The sequence below is a fragment of the Argopecten irradians genome, chromosome 7 (genome assembly GCF_041381155.1).
Source record: "Argopecten irradians isolate NY chromosome 7, Ai_NY, whole genome shotgun sequence".
Lineage (NCBI taxonomy): Eukaryota > Metazoa > Mollusca > Bivalvia > Pectinida > Pectinidae > Argopecten > Argopecten irradians.
The window spans coordinates 46,543,632-46,562,032 of record NC_091140.1 but is presented as its reverse complement, the minus strand read 5'-3'; the positions used below and the strand labels follow the sequence as shown (position 1 = coordinate 46,562,032).

Genomic DNA, 18,401 nt, shown 5'->3' with positions numbered 1-18,401 from the left:
GAAGTCTGAAAATTACTAAGTCGTTACCGACCGAAGTACAAACAGAAGTGTATAATTATGAGTGTGATGTGTTATGCTGGAAGTTTATTAACTAACAAATCTTATCCCTCATCGACACCGATAAGGATTGAATAAAAATTTATTGTAAGTAGATAAAACTACCCAATAATTATGGAAAATTGCCAAACTTCCAGCAAAACTATATATATGTAAACACACTGACACCACAATATTGTTCTGTCAAAGGTCACACACTCAAATATTTACAGAGTATGCAAGTGTGTGTTATAGAATAACACCCACTTGGTAACATAAACTCTGATTATCATGTAAATAATAATAAATAATGAACAATATAGTATTGTGAGTTATGCGTGTTACTGGATGGTTAACAATGAGAAGTTTAATAAGTGTAAGCTGAATGTTTTGTCGACGTCGACAACAACACCAAGTATAAATTATATCCACCGAAACGGTTGTATAATAATATGCTTAAATTACTATATTTGTAAACCAACCAGTAAAATATAAGTACACAAGCTCAATAATATTACGACTTCGTAATATCAAAGCAAGCCCACTGAGAATTGTTGACATAGAAAAATTAATTCAATGCAACCGGAAACCGGAAACAGGAAGAGAGGGCGGAAGTGTGCAAAGCGACGTCGCAATGGACTCCCGCCAAATTTCCTGCTGCACGATTTTTTCAAATGGTCAAAAACACTAAACCGTGTATTTAGTATAAAAAGTATATAAAAGTGGTTGCAACAATTAAATCAACTATGTAATATGTTCACAATACAAAAATATTAACAGCAAAAGATCTCTTTTCCGTTGAAAATAAAAAAAAACAAAAAAAAAACACGTGGCCGTGTCTGCACGTGATTTTCCCCGGACCAGATTTCCTCGTCGCCAATATTGTAAAAAACTCCTATATACGCTAACTACAGTAGCCAACTCACCTAGTCCGCGTTGCGGGGTCGTGGGCAAGTTGATGTTATCGCTGTACGGCTCACGGAGTCGTAGGAAAAGGGTTCCAAATCCTGGCTTGTAGGGTGTCTCGTATTACATGTCCTCTCAGGTCGGGGTCTAGCTCTGGAACTGGGGCTCTAGCAGGAGCCCCGACGTCACTTCCGGTAGTGTTCGGCCAGGGGTCTCCGGGACGCTTGACATCCCTGGGCAACAAGCGCGGCAGCTCAATGTAAACAAACTAACGCGCACACATATGGCTCAATATATCACGATAAAATAGCAATTACATCCAACTGTACATCAGAATCAATCATTAACACTATAATATAATTAAAGTCTTGACAAATTATAATTGTAAGTACAGTGATCTCCTACCGTATCGTTTCCGCTGTTGATCCTATATTCGCTGAGACACACCATGCTTAGCTAGTGTTCATGATATCCCATAATAGGTGGCGTGACTAGTACTCGAACCAAATCCGGAATTACCAAAGTTGGTACCGGAACCTACCTGGATCCGGAATTACTTAAATAGGCCTTTACAACTGTATTATCAATCAAAACGCTATATCCATTCAAGGGTCGTTTCGGTATTTTGCATTAACGTGACCTTATTATATCATTCAGTTCTAGATTATTGTTTTTAATCGCAATTAAACTGAATTGGCAACTTCACGTGCGAATGTGCGTACATGTAGATGTGCATTGCCTATATTGGCAGTTAGTCTACACGACTGTCGTGCTAATATTAGGAGATTTATCGTTCCGACTATTTCAAGCATATTTTATCTAAAAATTAAATATAAATCGGCATTATGTTCAAACTTTAGTAGTGGGGGAGGAGAAATAGGTTCCCATGTACCCCTCTGGCAGTTTTTCGAAACATGGTTTTTTAGGACCGGTATGATGTCTAGTTTCATTTTATGCTTGTTGCCATTGACAACTAATGTCCCATGGGGGTCATATGGCGGCCATCTTGGATTTCAGGTATCAAAAATGGCCAAAATGACACATTCGCATATATGCGCAAAAATAGAGAACCAGACAACATTCAGAGGCAAATAAACACATTTTTGATATGATTGAAAGATGCTGAATACGATTAAATCATAATAAAGACGTAACGTCTTCTTGTTTAAGTGAAATGACGGGAAAACAATGAAATTTTCAGCTTTTTTCACCTAAAAAATCGATAAATGTCATAATTTTTATCACAAGTAAAAAAATTGATCGACAAATCACCTTGTAACAGTCATTTCGAATTGAACCAACTCTTATGTAAACATATGTGTACTATAAAAAGACAGATTGCATCAATGAGGTCGGAAAAAGAGAGTGAACCTCCCCCCCCCCTAAAAAATTCACAAAAATGGCCAAAATGACACATTCGCATATATGCACATAGATAGAGAACCAGACAACATTCAGAGGCAAATTAACACATATTTTTATATGATTGAAGCATGCTGAATACGATTAAATCATAATAATGATGTTACGTCATCTCATTTTTGTGAAATGACGGGAAAACAATGACATGTTCAGCTTTTTTCCCTAAAAAATCGATGAATGTCGTAATTTTTATCACAAGTGAAAAATTGATAGTTAAATCACCCTGTAACAGTCATTTCGAACTGAACCAACCCTTGGGTAAACATCTGTACTATAAAAAGATAGATCGCATCAATGAGGTTGGAAAAAGAGAGGGACCCCCCTCATAAAAATTTATCAAAAAATGGCCAAAATGACACATTCGTATATACGCGCATAGATAGCGAACCAGACAACACACAGAGGCAAATAAACACATTTTTAAATGTGATTGAAACATGCTGAATACGATTAAATCATAATAATGACGTTACGTCTTCTCATTTTTGTGAAACACGGGAAAACAATAAAATTTTCAGCTTTTTTCCCCCTAAAATATCGATAAATGTCATAAATTACACCACAAGTAAAACAATTGATGGACAAAACAACTTGTACCAGTCATTTCGAATTGCACTTACTCTTGTGTAAACATATGTGTATTTAAAAGGATTTTATGTTTTTTAGCTGAAGAATCGTGGACATCCCCCCTCCCAACACTACTCATATTTCCTGATCTATGATTCAGACAGTTCAAAACTACAATTACATTTTTTAACAGTCATGGTCATGTAAGGATGTGCCAGGTTTATTGGTGGAGGAAAGGCGGAGTTCCCGCAGAAAAAACACCGCCAGCAGTCAATACCTGGCAACTGCCCCTGTAAATTCGAACAAGCTACCCAGAGGTGGAGGGATTGTGGTATTATGTCGAGACATCATAACAATCAGCCATCCCGGCCCCAATTACAGCTAGAACGTGGTTAGAACCGTATAATCCACTCTTTTAGTGAACAACTGGAAACATAGATTTTTTCATAAATTTTCGGCTCGTGCCAGAACGAAACATACCACTGTGCTCGAATTATTATCCTTGTTTTGTTTGTCCTGAAGACACGATGGTATAGCACAGCTCATTACCACAAAACTAAATCCTTTCGGTATCACGACTGTTACTTTGGTTTTCATCAAACTGCGGCAGGTTGGCGTAGGTTTTCATCACTCCAGGAAAATAAATGTACACATCTATTTCGACGATTCCCTCATACTCCACCAAGTCTAGGAATCGTTAGAGCGATGACAAATGACAGGTTGGGGGGCTTACCTCGACGGCCATTGCCAGTCGGGGGAGTTGTCTGGGGATCAGGTCTCCGAGCACATCAACGTGCTGGAGATAAGGCTGTTCGGTTGGCGCTGATTCTACATTCCAAGGTGGTTTGTGTGACTACAGAAAACTCTACAGTTGTCGCGAATCTGGAAGGAAAGGGTGGGGGGCAAAGTCCCACGTCCTTTGTGCCCTCGCTATTCCTGTTCTTCTCTTCTGTCTTAGTCAAGCATCTTCCAGACAGGGTAAATGTTCTGGCGGATACTCTTTCCAGGCGCCGTAAGCCGGTTGTGACAGAAAGGCAGCTAAATTTCTTCGAGGGCATTTGCTAGATGTGGAACATACCTCATATAGACCTTTTCGCCACTTCGCCACTAATTGTCCAGTTTTGTCTCTCCGGTGCCAGACCAAATGACTTGGGCTGTGGACGCTCTATCTCTAGATTGGGAGGGGATACATGCTTATGCATTCCCTCCATTCAACCTGGTGGGCAGGGTTCTAATAGAAGTTTCGGAAGCATCATTTTCCCCTCCTTCTGATAGCCCCCCTGTGACCGAGACAATCCTGGTTTCGGAGCTCTTGTCGTTTCTCTTGGTGGATATTCCTCTGGTTTTCCCACTCAGAACCAATCTCCTGCGCCAGCCTCGGTCCCGGAAGATCCATTCAAGAGCGTGGAAGCTATCTCAGGAGGCCTCGCTCAGTCAGGCTTTTCTTAAGACTTGTCAGCTCGCATCGCCCGATCAATAAGTCTTCCTCACCTGGCGTCTAACATTCATGGAAGTTCTCATGGTAAAACAGAGTTAGGGTCTTCCAACTCTTTGTCTACCTTGATTAGGTGGTTCAGTCTGGACAGGCCTAGGGTATGGCAGTTAGCTCCACAGTGGAATCTAGCACTTGTGTTACTGAAAGGGGCTCCTTAAGAGCCTTTGGTGTCGGTCTCCATTAAGGTTTTTACTTTTGACTTCCTGCTTGCTTTTGCCTCAGGCCGTAGAAGGAGTGATATCCATCTATTCAATTTTCGTGCTTCGTTGGGCCAGATATAGCTCTGTTACCCTACTCACTGATTCTGCCTTTTTGGTAAAGATTCACAATCTCTATTGAGTCGAAGGAGAATGATCGGCTGCTTTGTCCCAGTCGGACGCTTAGGTTTTCCCTTGATAAAACAAGGGGCGATGTATTATTCTTGTCCATTAAACAGGGCTAGCAGGATTTCTCCTCCCAGTACATCTCCAGATGGATATGTTAGATGATCAGGATTGCTTATGAGCAGTCTAATTATCAATCTGGGGCGAAATGCAAGGAGATGGCCCATGAGGTTAGAGCCCTTGCGGCTTCTTTGGCTCTCCATAATGGGTCATGGTTCCAGGACATCATGTCTGCTGCCTTTTAGACTACTTTCAATGACTTTTACCTACGGTCCCTATCCTCTCATTCTAATCGACTGTTTTCCTAGGATCCCGTTGTGGCGGCTCAGTCTGTGACTGTTCCTCCTCAGCAGATATTATATGTATTCGTAGTTTTAACTTATGCGAGGAGGAATCACAATGGTACACCTTTTTCATGGGGAGGTATATCCAAAAATTGAAGGAGAATAATTCGAACCCAGTTGTTTTCACTAAAAAGAAATAAATTATTACGGTTATTGGGAACTGCCTGAATTATGGATAAAACATGTGAACCAGCCTTTGGATGTTAACTGGATCCGGGAATATATTTTTTTTTAATTATTGGGGAGGGGGTTGGAGGTCATCTCGCTTCTTCTGCTAAAAACCATAATTCTATCCTTTTATAATGCACATATGTTTAGACAAGAGTCAGTTCAAATCAGAATAACCGTTACAATGTGTGTTGACAGAATATTTGGAGTTTTAATTTATTGATTTTGTTTTTCAATTTTTTTCTTCTGCGTTTTCTTTTCTGTGTGTGTGTGTAGGGGGGTCCCTCTCTTTTTCCCACCTCACTCATGCGATATTCTTATAGTACACATGCGTTTACACAAGGGTTAGTGCACTTCGAAATCCATCAATTGTTTTACATGTGATGTAAATTATGACATTTATCGATTTTTAGGGGAAAAGCTGAAAATTTCATTGTTTTCCGGTCATTTCACAAAAATGAGAAGACGTAACGTCATTATTATGATTTAATCGTATTCAGCATGTTTCAATCATATCAAGAAATGCGTTAATTTGCCTCTGAATGTTGTCTGGTTCTCTATCTATGCGCATATATGCGAATGTGTCATTTTGGTCATTTTTGATACCTGAAATTCAAGATGGCCGCCATATGACCCCCATGGGACATTAGTTGTCAATGGCAACAAGCATAAAATGAAACTAGACATCATACCGGTCCTAAAAAACCATGTTTCGAAAAACTGCCAGAGGGGTACATGGGAACCTACTTCTCCTCCCCCACTATAGTGCGCACAAAGAGAAAACAAAACACGTTTTAGTGGAACCTCTTGTTGATTTATAAAACTGCTGAATATTATCGAGAAACCGATGTCCAAGACAAATTAAACACATGTTTGGTCTGAGGCGGCGGGAGCACAGGGTTTCGAGAATAAGTTACAGTTCATATCTATTTGGAGCCACCCGAGTGTCCACAGACCATTTTTAGAGGTCTTAGGGTTCTAGATTAAAAAAAAATCCCAGTGAAGTTCATATTCTACCTGTACACGAGAAGGGAGAAAAATTCCCCGAGACAAAAAAACATTTTAGCGGCTAAGTAATCATTTGTCGAGTGGGTATTATTACAATTCAATTCAATTCCACTTCATCAGCACTTTTACTATTACACATGTAATTCGATAGCTAAACAAAATGCCAAAATGGTACTGCCGTTGGAAAGAGGAGTGATAATTTTACATTCAAGATCATCCTTCATAACTAAATTACAAAGTGCGTTACTAAGATGACACCATCCTCGATACTCCAGGGGTTCCGATCACTTACGATCTCTATCCACCCCTGGACTATCCCAAAGTAAAAATTGAGGCAGCTCAGCGGAAGAGCTGAACCAATCACAGGCGTGCAAATATTTCCTTTGAAGACTACAGAGAGAGCGACGCCCAACATCAAAGCCACACAGCCAACCACAGTGTACCGTTACACGGGTCTTTTGTTGTACATCAAACGACTGAATTACCTGTCTCCAATTTTACTATCAGATAGTCCAGGGGTGTAGAGATCGTAAGGGATCGGAACCCCTGGAATGTCGAGGCAAGGACGTATCTCACTTATAAATCCTTGGTCGAGGGAATATTCAATTTTCTTCAATTTTCATTATGTGATCTAAAGGAACGAATTCGGAAAATGATGGTCATGTAATTATCAATTTGAAAATGTTTCTGTGTTAATAAAAATTCACTAGCCCTATGGATTTCAAGAACCAGCATAACGAAAAGAAAATGTATTTTATAGCTCAATGCACGTAGATATCATAGACATAAATTGGGAGGGGGGGGGGTTAAAAAATAAAAACTTGAGAGTTTGATTTCGTGGTATATAATTCATTTATAGCTGTAATGAGTCTCTCTTCCTTTTTATGCTACATGTACATGTATGTCGACATGTGTTCTTAAACAATCATCAACAGTACATTTATTGGTCATATAGAATATCATTAATGGTATTACATATCGATTGATATTGACCAAAATTCACAGTGAATTGGATATCCGAAATCAAGCAACTATCAGAAATATCAAAATTCTGACATTGTGCATTATATTTGTATTGTTCTTTCTCTATATGTCATTTGAAAATAATTTTGTAGTTTTTGTTATAAGAATACATTTACATGTAACCAGAAATATATGTACAAATATATACATAAGCGTTTCTGAAGTATATGCTAACTTGTTATATGTTATGTTCGAACGGTATATTTTACTGTAAACCAAGAATTGAAAAGTGAAAACAAATATCACCACATTATACAACAATTACATGATGGTCCATCGCTAACTTACCTGTGAACTGATATTTTGACACCTGATGTGAGCTAATCAACAAAGCGTGACAGGTCTCTAAACACCTTTTTTTCGTAATCAGGTGTGCCCACAGCTCATTAGTCTCGGTTGACCACGCGTTTTAGTTACTGCAGTATACAGGTAACGTATACGTAGCACGACATTGGCTATTCTAATTTTGATACCTCATATCTGCTGTTTGGATTAGAAATAGACATCTTCAGTCTCATTTTTTCCCGTTTGACCCGTGCATGATTTATTTTTCAATTAAAGACACCAATGAATGAACTTGAGTGAAATATTAACAAGTCTTCGGATGTACTGTATTATTTGAAAGCTGAATGTATTTCGTCAAAAAAATAAAAGGATAAAAAATATCACTCCAGCTAAATTATAAATATTTGTAATATTACGGTTCTCAAAATTTGGTATATAGAATCAGAAATATATGTTTCTGATAGAATTAAATCCGCCAAATCACAGTAGAATTAAATGACAAACAATTATGTACTTATATCCTGATAATTAAGTAGTAAATGTGTATTAATTAAGTCACCTGATCGATTTCAGACAACGCAATTTTGGATAACATAATCAAGAACATATACGTCCTTGATATAATACTCATGTATAGTATACAACGTAAGTGTATAGTTAGGTATATTTTATTGTGTGTAATTATGCAGTAATCGCATGGAGATGTTTATTTATCTACAATGTACGACAGATACATCATATATGTATGGTATAAATCCCTATTTTCAAGCATATTTCAACTCACATCTGTGATCGATGATAATATTAAAGAGGTATCGGACATGTAAACAGGTATTTGTGTCTTCAAAATCGATATTTTCAAACAGATAGTTTGTTTTAGTTGGCAGAATACGAAAATCGCCACTCTAACTTATGCGAGTAGAGTCGATCCCGTTGTCCTCGTGACGTCACAGGTCAGGGGTCCCGAATCGGGGCCAATGGCTTCGGTCTTCAGGTGTGTTTTAAAGAAAAGTCGCATTATCTCTAATACCGTAATCGCTATGAAACACGTACTTTCTCCATTCTAAATTTTATCTAACGACGCCTTTATCAAGCCTTATATACCAAACCATTCCGTGTACACTTTAACCCCTATACATATGTGTCTTGAAATTACCAATATAAAATTATTCTAATTATAACTATAAGCAATCTGTCTGTAATTTTGCTACTGTCGCTCGAAAATGGGAAATTAACCCATGACAATTGAATAAAATTTGTCCCATGCATGAAATATATAAAAATGAAGTGGCCGAATACTTTTGGCACGGTATATTGTCCAGTATGCATCGACACTATTTAAGTGGCTAACAGTGATACATGCAATGTATTGAACAATGAGTATGTGGTTGTACAGGTCCCTGTGCGTGTATATGATCAATATAGATGTGCAATAAATTGGATCAGTACTTATGTTATTTCATAAATGTATTGGAATTTGCATATATTCGACCGCTTAAATGTTATGAAATAAAATAAGTTTATGATTATTTATTAGTGTTTGCAAATATCTATTTTTTTTTTTTTTTTGGCCGAACAATTCGGTGAAAACCCGAAAATTACACACGTTCGACGTCACTTCTGTCGGCGAATCGCGCATCAATATCTTTGACTTGATCACTCTCGACGAGCCTATTTATGTCGCGTCATCAATTTTTGGCGTCATCAATTATAACGTCATTTCTGGCAAATTCAAAAATCCGGCAGTGAAAGGGTTAACTGCCGAGGGGCCGATGGGTCCCGTTAAATGCCGGGGAGGGCCGATTGGGGGCCGATATGGTCACGCACATATTTGAAGTAAACACAAAATATAAAAATAAGTTTTTAAGTGTGGTTATCACTCGGTATTCATGTTTTATGTCACCTGACGTCATAATTGAAGAACGTGACGTAAACTATATACATATGACGTCATTTTACGTCATATACGAATAGAATAATCATGGCAGGTCCGTGGATACGGACGTTTTCTCCGGAACCTGAGAAAACAAAACCGTTTTTGTCTGTTCCGTGTATGCGACATGCCTGCCAGGGACGCAGAACCAGTGAAATACTTTAACCTACTCTTCCCGGACAGTCTTTCAAGGGAAATAATTCGGCATACAAATACGTAAAAGTTACAGATACAGAGCAATAATACTTCTTAAAAGTTAAATCCAGAATATCGCCTAGAATATAGAATATAAAGTACCGCTATGCTAAAAAATCTTCCTACACTAGACCTTCTTAATTAGATTTTTGAAATTTAAAAAGATGTAAATGACATTAAAGTCTAAGTATACTAAAAATGTCGGTATGTTCAGTTATTCTAGGCAAAATAATTAGAAATGTTCACAATACATGTTTTCATACCTTAGAGTTCAAGGAACACATACTGACACATATTACTGTAGTAAGGCAATCAATTGTTTAATGACCATTTTGATATTAGGAATTCAGCTTTTTGATCTATTTTTTTTTTTTAAATACACATCCTATAAAGATAAAATATATCAACAGCTAAATCGAATGGTTAAACTTCAACTTAATGTCAACACGCTCATTGAGCATTTCAGGTCTCCTAATCTAACATACAGAATGTGTATAGTTTCTAACTTCTGTACTACACAATACGCAAAGATATAGCGCAAATATTCTATAATATATATATATATATTCACTCTACTGTATAGAAATGAAACTTTACTGTAAACAGGTTCCCTTAAATCTAAAACATTTCGATTTAAAACAGTATATATAAACTCGATTACTGTAGACATTATGTATATACATTTGTACATGTAGATATGCCAAGAATCAGCTCTCAGATCAAAACCTACAACCCAGATCGAGAACGAGAGAATGGAAAAGGCTGACTTTGCCAGAATTCAATGCCTTTCTTGCTATAATGTTCAACATGAGCATTATCAAAAAACCAAGCATAGAGGATTATTGGGGCAAATCCACGATAAGCCAAAGGTCAGACTGGTTTGGAAAAACAATGGGAAGGAATAGGTTCCAGAGCGTCCTGAAATTCTTACACATAAAAGATTTCAGACACGTTGCGGATAGAAACGTCAGTTTTTTATTTGACAATTTGTGAATGAAGATGGTGTACTGTATAGCTTTTTATATGGTATAGATTTTACAACATTGACTACCATTGTAGTACAATATACACGATGAGATAAAACGACTGATTCATGCTTATGTCTCGAAGTACGAGACTGCAATGATGAATTTTATGTTCTATAATATATACAATACTATGTACATTGTATTTGTTACGTGTATAAATAACATACGAAAAATCGATATATAAACCAATCAAAATAATGTTTGAACCCTTAAATACTATAGGGGAGAGAACCTGTATATACTTAGCCTGTTGTTTGATTCCATTTCATATTTTGTATGAAATGAAATTTGTTGAAATTGTAATTGTAAATACTATATACCCGTTAACATTACAGCATCCTGGGTACGATCCATCGGCAAGATTTCGACCTTTACTGAACTTTGTTAACCGACAGTTCATGCGCCATAGAGTCCCAACAAGAGAACTATGCGTTTAGTCTAACCACTATACCATCATACCTCAAACAAATTGCAAAAGAAACAAAAATACAAGTAATATTTACATTTCGTAGGCATACGACACATATCAAAATTCGAAAAAAAATCGAACAAGGGGAAAATGACTAATTTTAGTGTTTTCTGTTCGAAATATTGCCTACCATTCATACGGCCCGTTTGGGCCGCCGTAGATATGAAGAGTGCTACAAAGGGATATAATTATTGTAAACGAAAGCAGACGACGTATGTTTCCTTCGTTGTTATCGCTGGTAAGTACGTTTTATACATCTTGTTATCAGTCTAAATAATATTATATTTGATTCAATATTAAAACCGAATTACGATACATCATTGATACTCTCATGAATATGATAATCTATGCTTTTACGATAATTTTATTTGGTTTCACGCTGCCATTTGAATTAAATAGTTTCTCGGCGATAATATTCTTAGATCTGTGACAAAAAGCACAAAGAGATGAATTTATATAATGTATGATGACATTTAACTCACTGAATACAAGTAAAAACAAAAAAGCACGGGAAAAAAGGGGCTTTAAAAGAGTTTATTTGCAACAAAAAAGTATGGAAACCTGTCCGTGAAAAAATACAGCATATTTGAAAATTGCGTACACACTTTGCAATTTTTCCTTTTTTCGTTAATCACGTAATTCAAATCTTTTAATTCGTCTGTTTGAACTCATCGTTGTATTTTTGCCTTATTTTTAGTATTAATAGACGTTTGATATTGTATTTAACTGTATAAATATGTATGTATACATTAAAATTCGTACGATTCTGATAGAAAAACGTCATACAATTGATCAATATGCAAACGTTTCCTTTCTACATTTTTCAGATCGTGATGGAAGCATGCGTGTTCTGCATGCAATTAATATCCGATGATGGTCCAGCAACATGCCGATTAAGACAAAAAGGGAGCGAAAAGATTAACGAAGTGAGTGTATTAAGAGGGGACATAATTAGAACAAGACCCGGACAATTGATTCACAAAGACTGTCGCAGAGATTACGTGAATCCAAATTCATCTACATACAGACACGACGTTGGTAATATAGCATCTACTGGACCTAGAATCCTGCGTTCGACAACACCAGATTTTAATTTCAAGGAAAATTGCCTGTTTTGCGGACATTTCGCTAAAATAAATGACAGAAAAAGAGGTCCCGATGCTTATCCAGTCAAGACTGTTGAGTTTAAACAATCATTGGAAGAAACATGTGCCTCGCGGAATGACGAATGGGCGGCAGAGGTGCTTGGGCGTCTTAATATGGCTTCGTCCGATCTCCATGCTGCGGATGCTGTTTATCATCATCAATGTAGCATAAACTTCTCAACAAATCGACAAATACCCAAGTCACGGAAGACGGATGACACAAACATAACGGGCACCCCTGGACGTCCAAGGAATTCTAAATTGGAGCAAGCTTTTCTACAACTGGTTCAATATTTGGAGGAAAATGATACAGAACAAGTAACGGTAAATGATTTAGTGGGGAAAATGAAAGAAACATGCGGGGAAGAGGTTTTCAGTTCGGTCTACATGAAAAAGAGATTATTAGATTATTTTGGTTCGTCTATTACCATCACAAACATTAATGGACAACCAAACGTGATCACTTTCAAACACAATGCATCGAAGATACTTCAAGAGTTTTATCAACGACCAAAGACAGAAGATCCCGACGAACAGAAGAAAGCTATTATCCATGCAGCAGCAAAGATGATAAAAGCTGACATAAAATCTATTTCTAATAGATTCAAGGCGGCATATCCTTCAGCAGACTATATTTCCTCAAAAAATGACCTTACAGACTTCGTTCCAGAAGTTCTTCAGACATTTCTCACTGACATTTTTGGACAGGCTGATTCAGCTCTCAAAGTAGCATCGATTGGACATGCTATTATCCAGGCGTGTAGACCAAGAACAATTATTGCCCCACTTCAACTTGGACTTGGCGTACAAATGCACCATCAATTTTCGTCTAAATTGATGATAGATACTCTGAACTCTTTGGGATTTTCATCTTCATACACAGAGGTACAGAAATATAGAATGAATGCCGCTGTAGCTAATGGTACAGATGCAACTATTCAGGAAGATGACAACATTACAGACTCATTCGTCCAATATGTTGCAGACAATGTCGACCATAACGTGCGGACGTTGGACGGACATGGCACATTCCATGGCATGGGCATTATTGAAGCAGTGTCACCAGGATCATCTAAAAGAAAACCAGTCCCTCGTCTATCTCCAACACTTCAAGATATAACAGATTTGGCCAGGATCAACATATATCCTTACAAAGGACAGCATAATAATGCCTTATCCAAACTGAAGTATGAAATCCTTGCAGATTACTCAGCTCCTCGAAACGACGATCTATGGAAAACTGACCTCCTCTCTAGAAGCTCTTGGCCTCATGAAAACAAATACCACAGCTGGGCAGCTACGATGCATCAAACACTCGAAGGCGATTTTCCAGGGAAATCATCAGTAACCTTTCTGCCTCTCATCGACATGAATCCTAGTGATCTAACGTGCATAAACTCGACCCTCCACTTTATTTGCAACGAAGCACTGAAAAAGGATGTGACTCCCATGATAACGTTCGACCAGCCGTTGTATTGGAAAGCAAAAACCATTATTGAGGGTGAACCCACTAACAGTCGACTGAAGGCAATCATATTGCGACTGGGCGGCTTCCATGCGGAGATGAGTTTCATTGGTAGCGTTGGTCACCTGATGGCGGGATCTGGATTATCCGAACTCCTAGAAACAGTATATGCTCCAACAGCAGTATCCCACATGCTTTCTGGAAAAGCAATCGCTAGAGCGGTCCGAGGTTTTTTCTCACAGACAATGCACTGACTGCTAATATCCTGTCAAAGAAATACAACCTATACATTCCTCGAAATCCAGAATCTCTCTTCAACGAGCCGGAAGGAATGATACAGCAAACCTTGGAGTCAGAAGCAAAGGCAAATGAGCTATCAGAGGCCATGAATCTTTTAGATGCTCTTATGAATGGTACGATGTCAATCCAGCAGGTATGTGCCAGTAACGCCATCGTCAATATCAATTCAAAGATTGACGAGTTCAGGATATCACACAAAGGCTTCAGAACGTCAAACCTGTGGTTCCAATTCATGGATATGGTACAGATCCTTAGAGATTTTATTAGAGCAGAAAGAACAGGAAATTGGAAACTACATTTACAATCATTGAAAGAAATGCTCCCATATCTCGCAGCTGATGGCCACAACCTATATGCAAAATTAGTTAGGATATATCTGCAAGACATGAATGCTCTCCCAGAGTCTCACCCAGAAGTATATTCTTTCTTAGATCGTGGATACCATGTCATCAGAAGATCTGATAAGTATTGGTGCGGCCTTTCGTCAAATTTAGCCATAGAACAAATCCTCATGAGAAGCATAAAAACGTCTGGTGGTTTAACAAGAGGCAGGGGTATGACAGAGAGTCAGAGGGCTGAATGGATCTTAGCAATGCCAGACTGTGCAGAAATGAACTTAGCAATGCAGGAGCTAACATCGATGAATTTCCGAACCAGTGATCAGCACAAAGAAGAGGGCATGTCAAGGAAAATGCGCGACTGCACAGATATATCCAAGCTTGCCAATTTCATTTCTGTAAGTGATCCAGTCATCGAAGACGAAAAGCTGAGGAATATCGAAACTGGTGTTACTGCAGACTCAAAGGTTAATGTCGACATCGCAAAAGAAATAGGAACGGCAATTTTAGACTCAATGAACAACGTTAGCGTTGCTGATTTTACCTTTAAGAGAAGGAATCAAGCCATTAGAATGAACGAGAACGTTTCTTTCAAGTTAAGAGATGAAAGTATATCAATAGATCCTCAACTGTTGTTCCAGAGATTTATGGCAGCTGCTGACAACTTCGAAGATGATAGATCTGAAATATTTACCTTTGAACTGTGTAGCTTTCCAAGTTCAATATTTGAACCATCTGGTATGATGAGAATGGCTCAAAAGTCAGCCTTATTGGATGCAATATGGAACTTGGGTGACATGATATCGCGGATGGAGGATTACATTATGTCATCGATGGTGGGTCGCTTCTTCATCGGATACAGTGGCAAAATGGCTCGACTTTCGGGCACATCTGCCAAAGATACATTGACTGCATCAGGTACGCCCATGATGATTGCACCGTGGTATTTGACGGTTATTCATCAGGTCCAAATGCGAAGACGCAATTCATTTGAGAAGATCACGAGCGAGGAGTCATTGGTACTCAGGTGAACTTTACAGAAAACACTCCGTTTAGAACGAAGAAAGAGATGTTTCTAGCCAATAATGCCAATAAAGATAACTTAATCAATCTTTTGAGCAGAAAGATGTCTGAAAACGGAATTGCAACTAAAAGGGCAACATCTGACGCTGATGTGTTGATTGCACAAACTGCTGTATCTTGTCAAAACCAACTGTCTTGCTGGGAGAAGACACCGATCTTCTGGTATTATTCCTCTTCCATATTGATTTGACCAAATCTCTGCCTTTGTACTTCAGATCAGATCTCATCTCCAGAGGGAAAATCAAAGTATGGGATTTACAGAAGACCAAAACTGTTCTTGGATCCGATGTTTGTGAGGTTCTGCCGGTTATACACGCATTAAGTGGTTGTGATACCACTTCAAGAATGTATGGCATCAGCAAAGCAGCAGCATTCAAAAAGATAAGCAATGATGATTTCTTGAAGTCACAATCACGTTTCTTACACAAAGTACAAAGGAACAAGTGATTCAATCTGGAGAACATTTAGTCACTGCTTTGTACGGCGGAGTTATTCATGAAGGTCTAGACCTTCTGAGATATCGGAAATTTTCACACCGCGTTTTAACGAACAAAACTTGTGTCCAAGTTCATACGATACCACCTACCTCAGCTGCCGCTAGTTTCCATAGCATGAGAACATACCTTCAAGTGCAATCATGGGCAAATGATGTCAATATGAACCCTTGTGATTGGGGTTGGTCAGTCGGCAATGGACTGTTATTACCTACAAAGACAAATAAACCCGCGGCTCCTGAATGCTTGCTACACGTCATCAGCTGCCGTTTCTATAATATCATAATTATGGGACGAATCGTTCCATATTTTACTCTCGGTAACGTGTAAACATTGTTTAAATTTCCTCATATTTTCTTAAAGTTGTAAATACTGATAGAATTATTTCCTCATTGATTCTGCCAAACTGTAGAGATGGTCATACAACATCTATTTCATGATATTACTTATTGCTATAGTGTATGTAATACATTACTGATTCAAAAAACTAGTTTGACCTTTGACCTTTTAAATTTGACCTTTCTCAGTATCCCTGTGTTTTCGAATTTGTATGTGTGTTTAACCATACACTATTAATTATGATTATGAATAAAAAGTTTCTTTTGCAATTTGTTTGAGGTTCGGCTTAATTTGTCGTAGGATGGTTAGACTAGTTGGCGAGTCGCTGGTACCAACAATAGGCCACAGCGTCCTTCGGCAGTATATTCCATCGAAAGTGGCAAAGTACTGTGTGAAATTCTGGATTCTTTGCGAATCATCAACGGGATATGTACTCCAGATGCACGTATACAGAGGACGCGAGTTCGACCCCACTCCGCACGGAAAACTTCAAGGAACAAATGTAGTCATGGGGTTCCTCGGAGGGACAGAACTTCTAGATAAAGGGTACCATGTTTATTGTGACAGTTTTTTCACTTCCATTCATCTCGGACACAAACTTCTTCAACGCTCCTCATTTTTGACTGGCATGTATACTAGATACATTATTAGAAATGTCTTCAGAACCAGAATTATTTCATTTACCCTTATATATACACTATATAGCGTACATATACATGTATTTATTTTATAGGTACACTCCGGAAGAATCGACCTATGCCATACACGGTGAAAAATGCAGATCACCAAGGGACAGTCTACATGCGACGTGGAGATTATCTGTGCATGTCTCACTTTGGAGAGGAAGACAAGAAACCAGTAAGAATGCTATCTACCATTCTACCGGCACAGGATCTGTCATCCGGAAAACCCCGCGCCATTTCCTCTTACAACAGAAACATGGGAGCAGTAGACTTGAATGACGGGTTACTTTACTCCTATGGAAAACAGAGGAAGTGCTTACAACAGAAACATGGGAGCAGTAGACTTGAATGACGGGTTACTTTACTCCTATGGAAAACAGAGGAAGTGTAGGAAGGTTTGGAAGAAAATGCTTATGCACCTCTTCTTTAGAATTCTAATGAATTCGTATATCCTGTACAAGAAGAATACTAGTAGGCAAAAAGTGAAGAGCCGTGTTGAGTACATTAGAACGGTGATCGAAGCCTTGGCAGGGACGAAGAAACCCAGCAATCCTCGCCGTCGATTTACTGCCAAAACAGTTATGCCCATAACCCTACCACAGAAGAAGGAGAAAGATTGCTGTGTTTGTTCGTCACGACTGCGTCATGGTCGTGGCACCCGTCGTCGAAGCAGAACAATTTGTTCTTTGTGTCACCGCGGACTCCATCGTCAGTGGCAAGGACGACATGTGGATTGCTTTGAGCAATGAAAATATTCAATAGGGTCGAAATAATACTTCCTTGCCTTTTTTACCCTCACGATTATAATATCAAAATCGACCTTGTTTTCAATAGTGCTCTTTGACTGTGAAGTATAATTTTCTATGTTACAGTACTCTTTTGAAGTACAAGTTGAGTATATTTTACATAACAAAGTAGTTAGATAAATGAATAGTTATTCCAACATAGACGTATATTGTAAATAAAGAAATGATGCAAAGCAAAGTCAATATATATTTCATTTTAATATACTATACATGTGTCTATAGCTATTGTTATTGTAGTTATGTTTCGAAGCAGGCGCACTGAAACAATGATACATTTGTATAAAATATACAAATTGTAAATTTGAATTTCATGTGATGAACTTGTTCGCTTGCCACCGAACAGATGATGATAAGGCTGGTAAGATTTTGCTGACATTATATATACTGAGACTGTTATCAAATTACAGCTAACAGCATTCACTAGACTCCATTTTAAGTCAAAAGGTTTACAGCTTTCATGAAACGTTGATATGGCAGGTGTCTTGA

At 38.2% G+C, this 18,401-nt stretch overlaps 1 protein-coding gene and 1 pseudogene across 1 annotated transcript; both read left to right on the top strand.

The window, feature by feature from the left end:
• The first annotated feature begins 9,963 nt into the window (after positions 1 to 9,963).
• LOC138327269 (piggyBac transposable element-derived protein 4-like) lies at positions 9,964 to 17,185 on the top strand (annotated as a pseudogene).
• LOC138326965 (piggyBac transposable element-derived protein 4-like) lies at positions 17,048 to 17,858 on the top strand. The gene is made up of 2 exons (XM_069272930.1): positions 17,048 to 17,365; positions 17,439 to 17,858. Exons 1-2 carry the CDS (start codon positions 17,183 to 17,185, stop codon positions 17,856 to 17,858), a joined length of 603 nt encoding a protein of 200 aa, XP_069129031.1. The 5' UTR covers positions 17,048 to 17,182.
• Positions 17,859 to 18,401: the final 543 nt, after the last annotated feature.

Excerpts from the sequence above, each read along its gene's own strand:
- LOC138326965 (XM_069272930.1), top strand. The coding sequence starts at position 17,183 with ATGCCATACACGGTGAAAAATGCAGATCACCAAGGGACAGTCTACATG. Across the intron at positions 17,366-17,438 it reads TTTCCTCTTACAACAGAAAC|ATGGGAGCAGTAGACTTGAA; the intron begins ATGGGAGCAGTA and ends TACAACAGAAAC.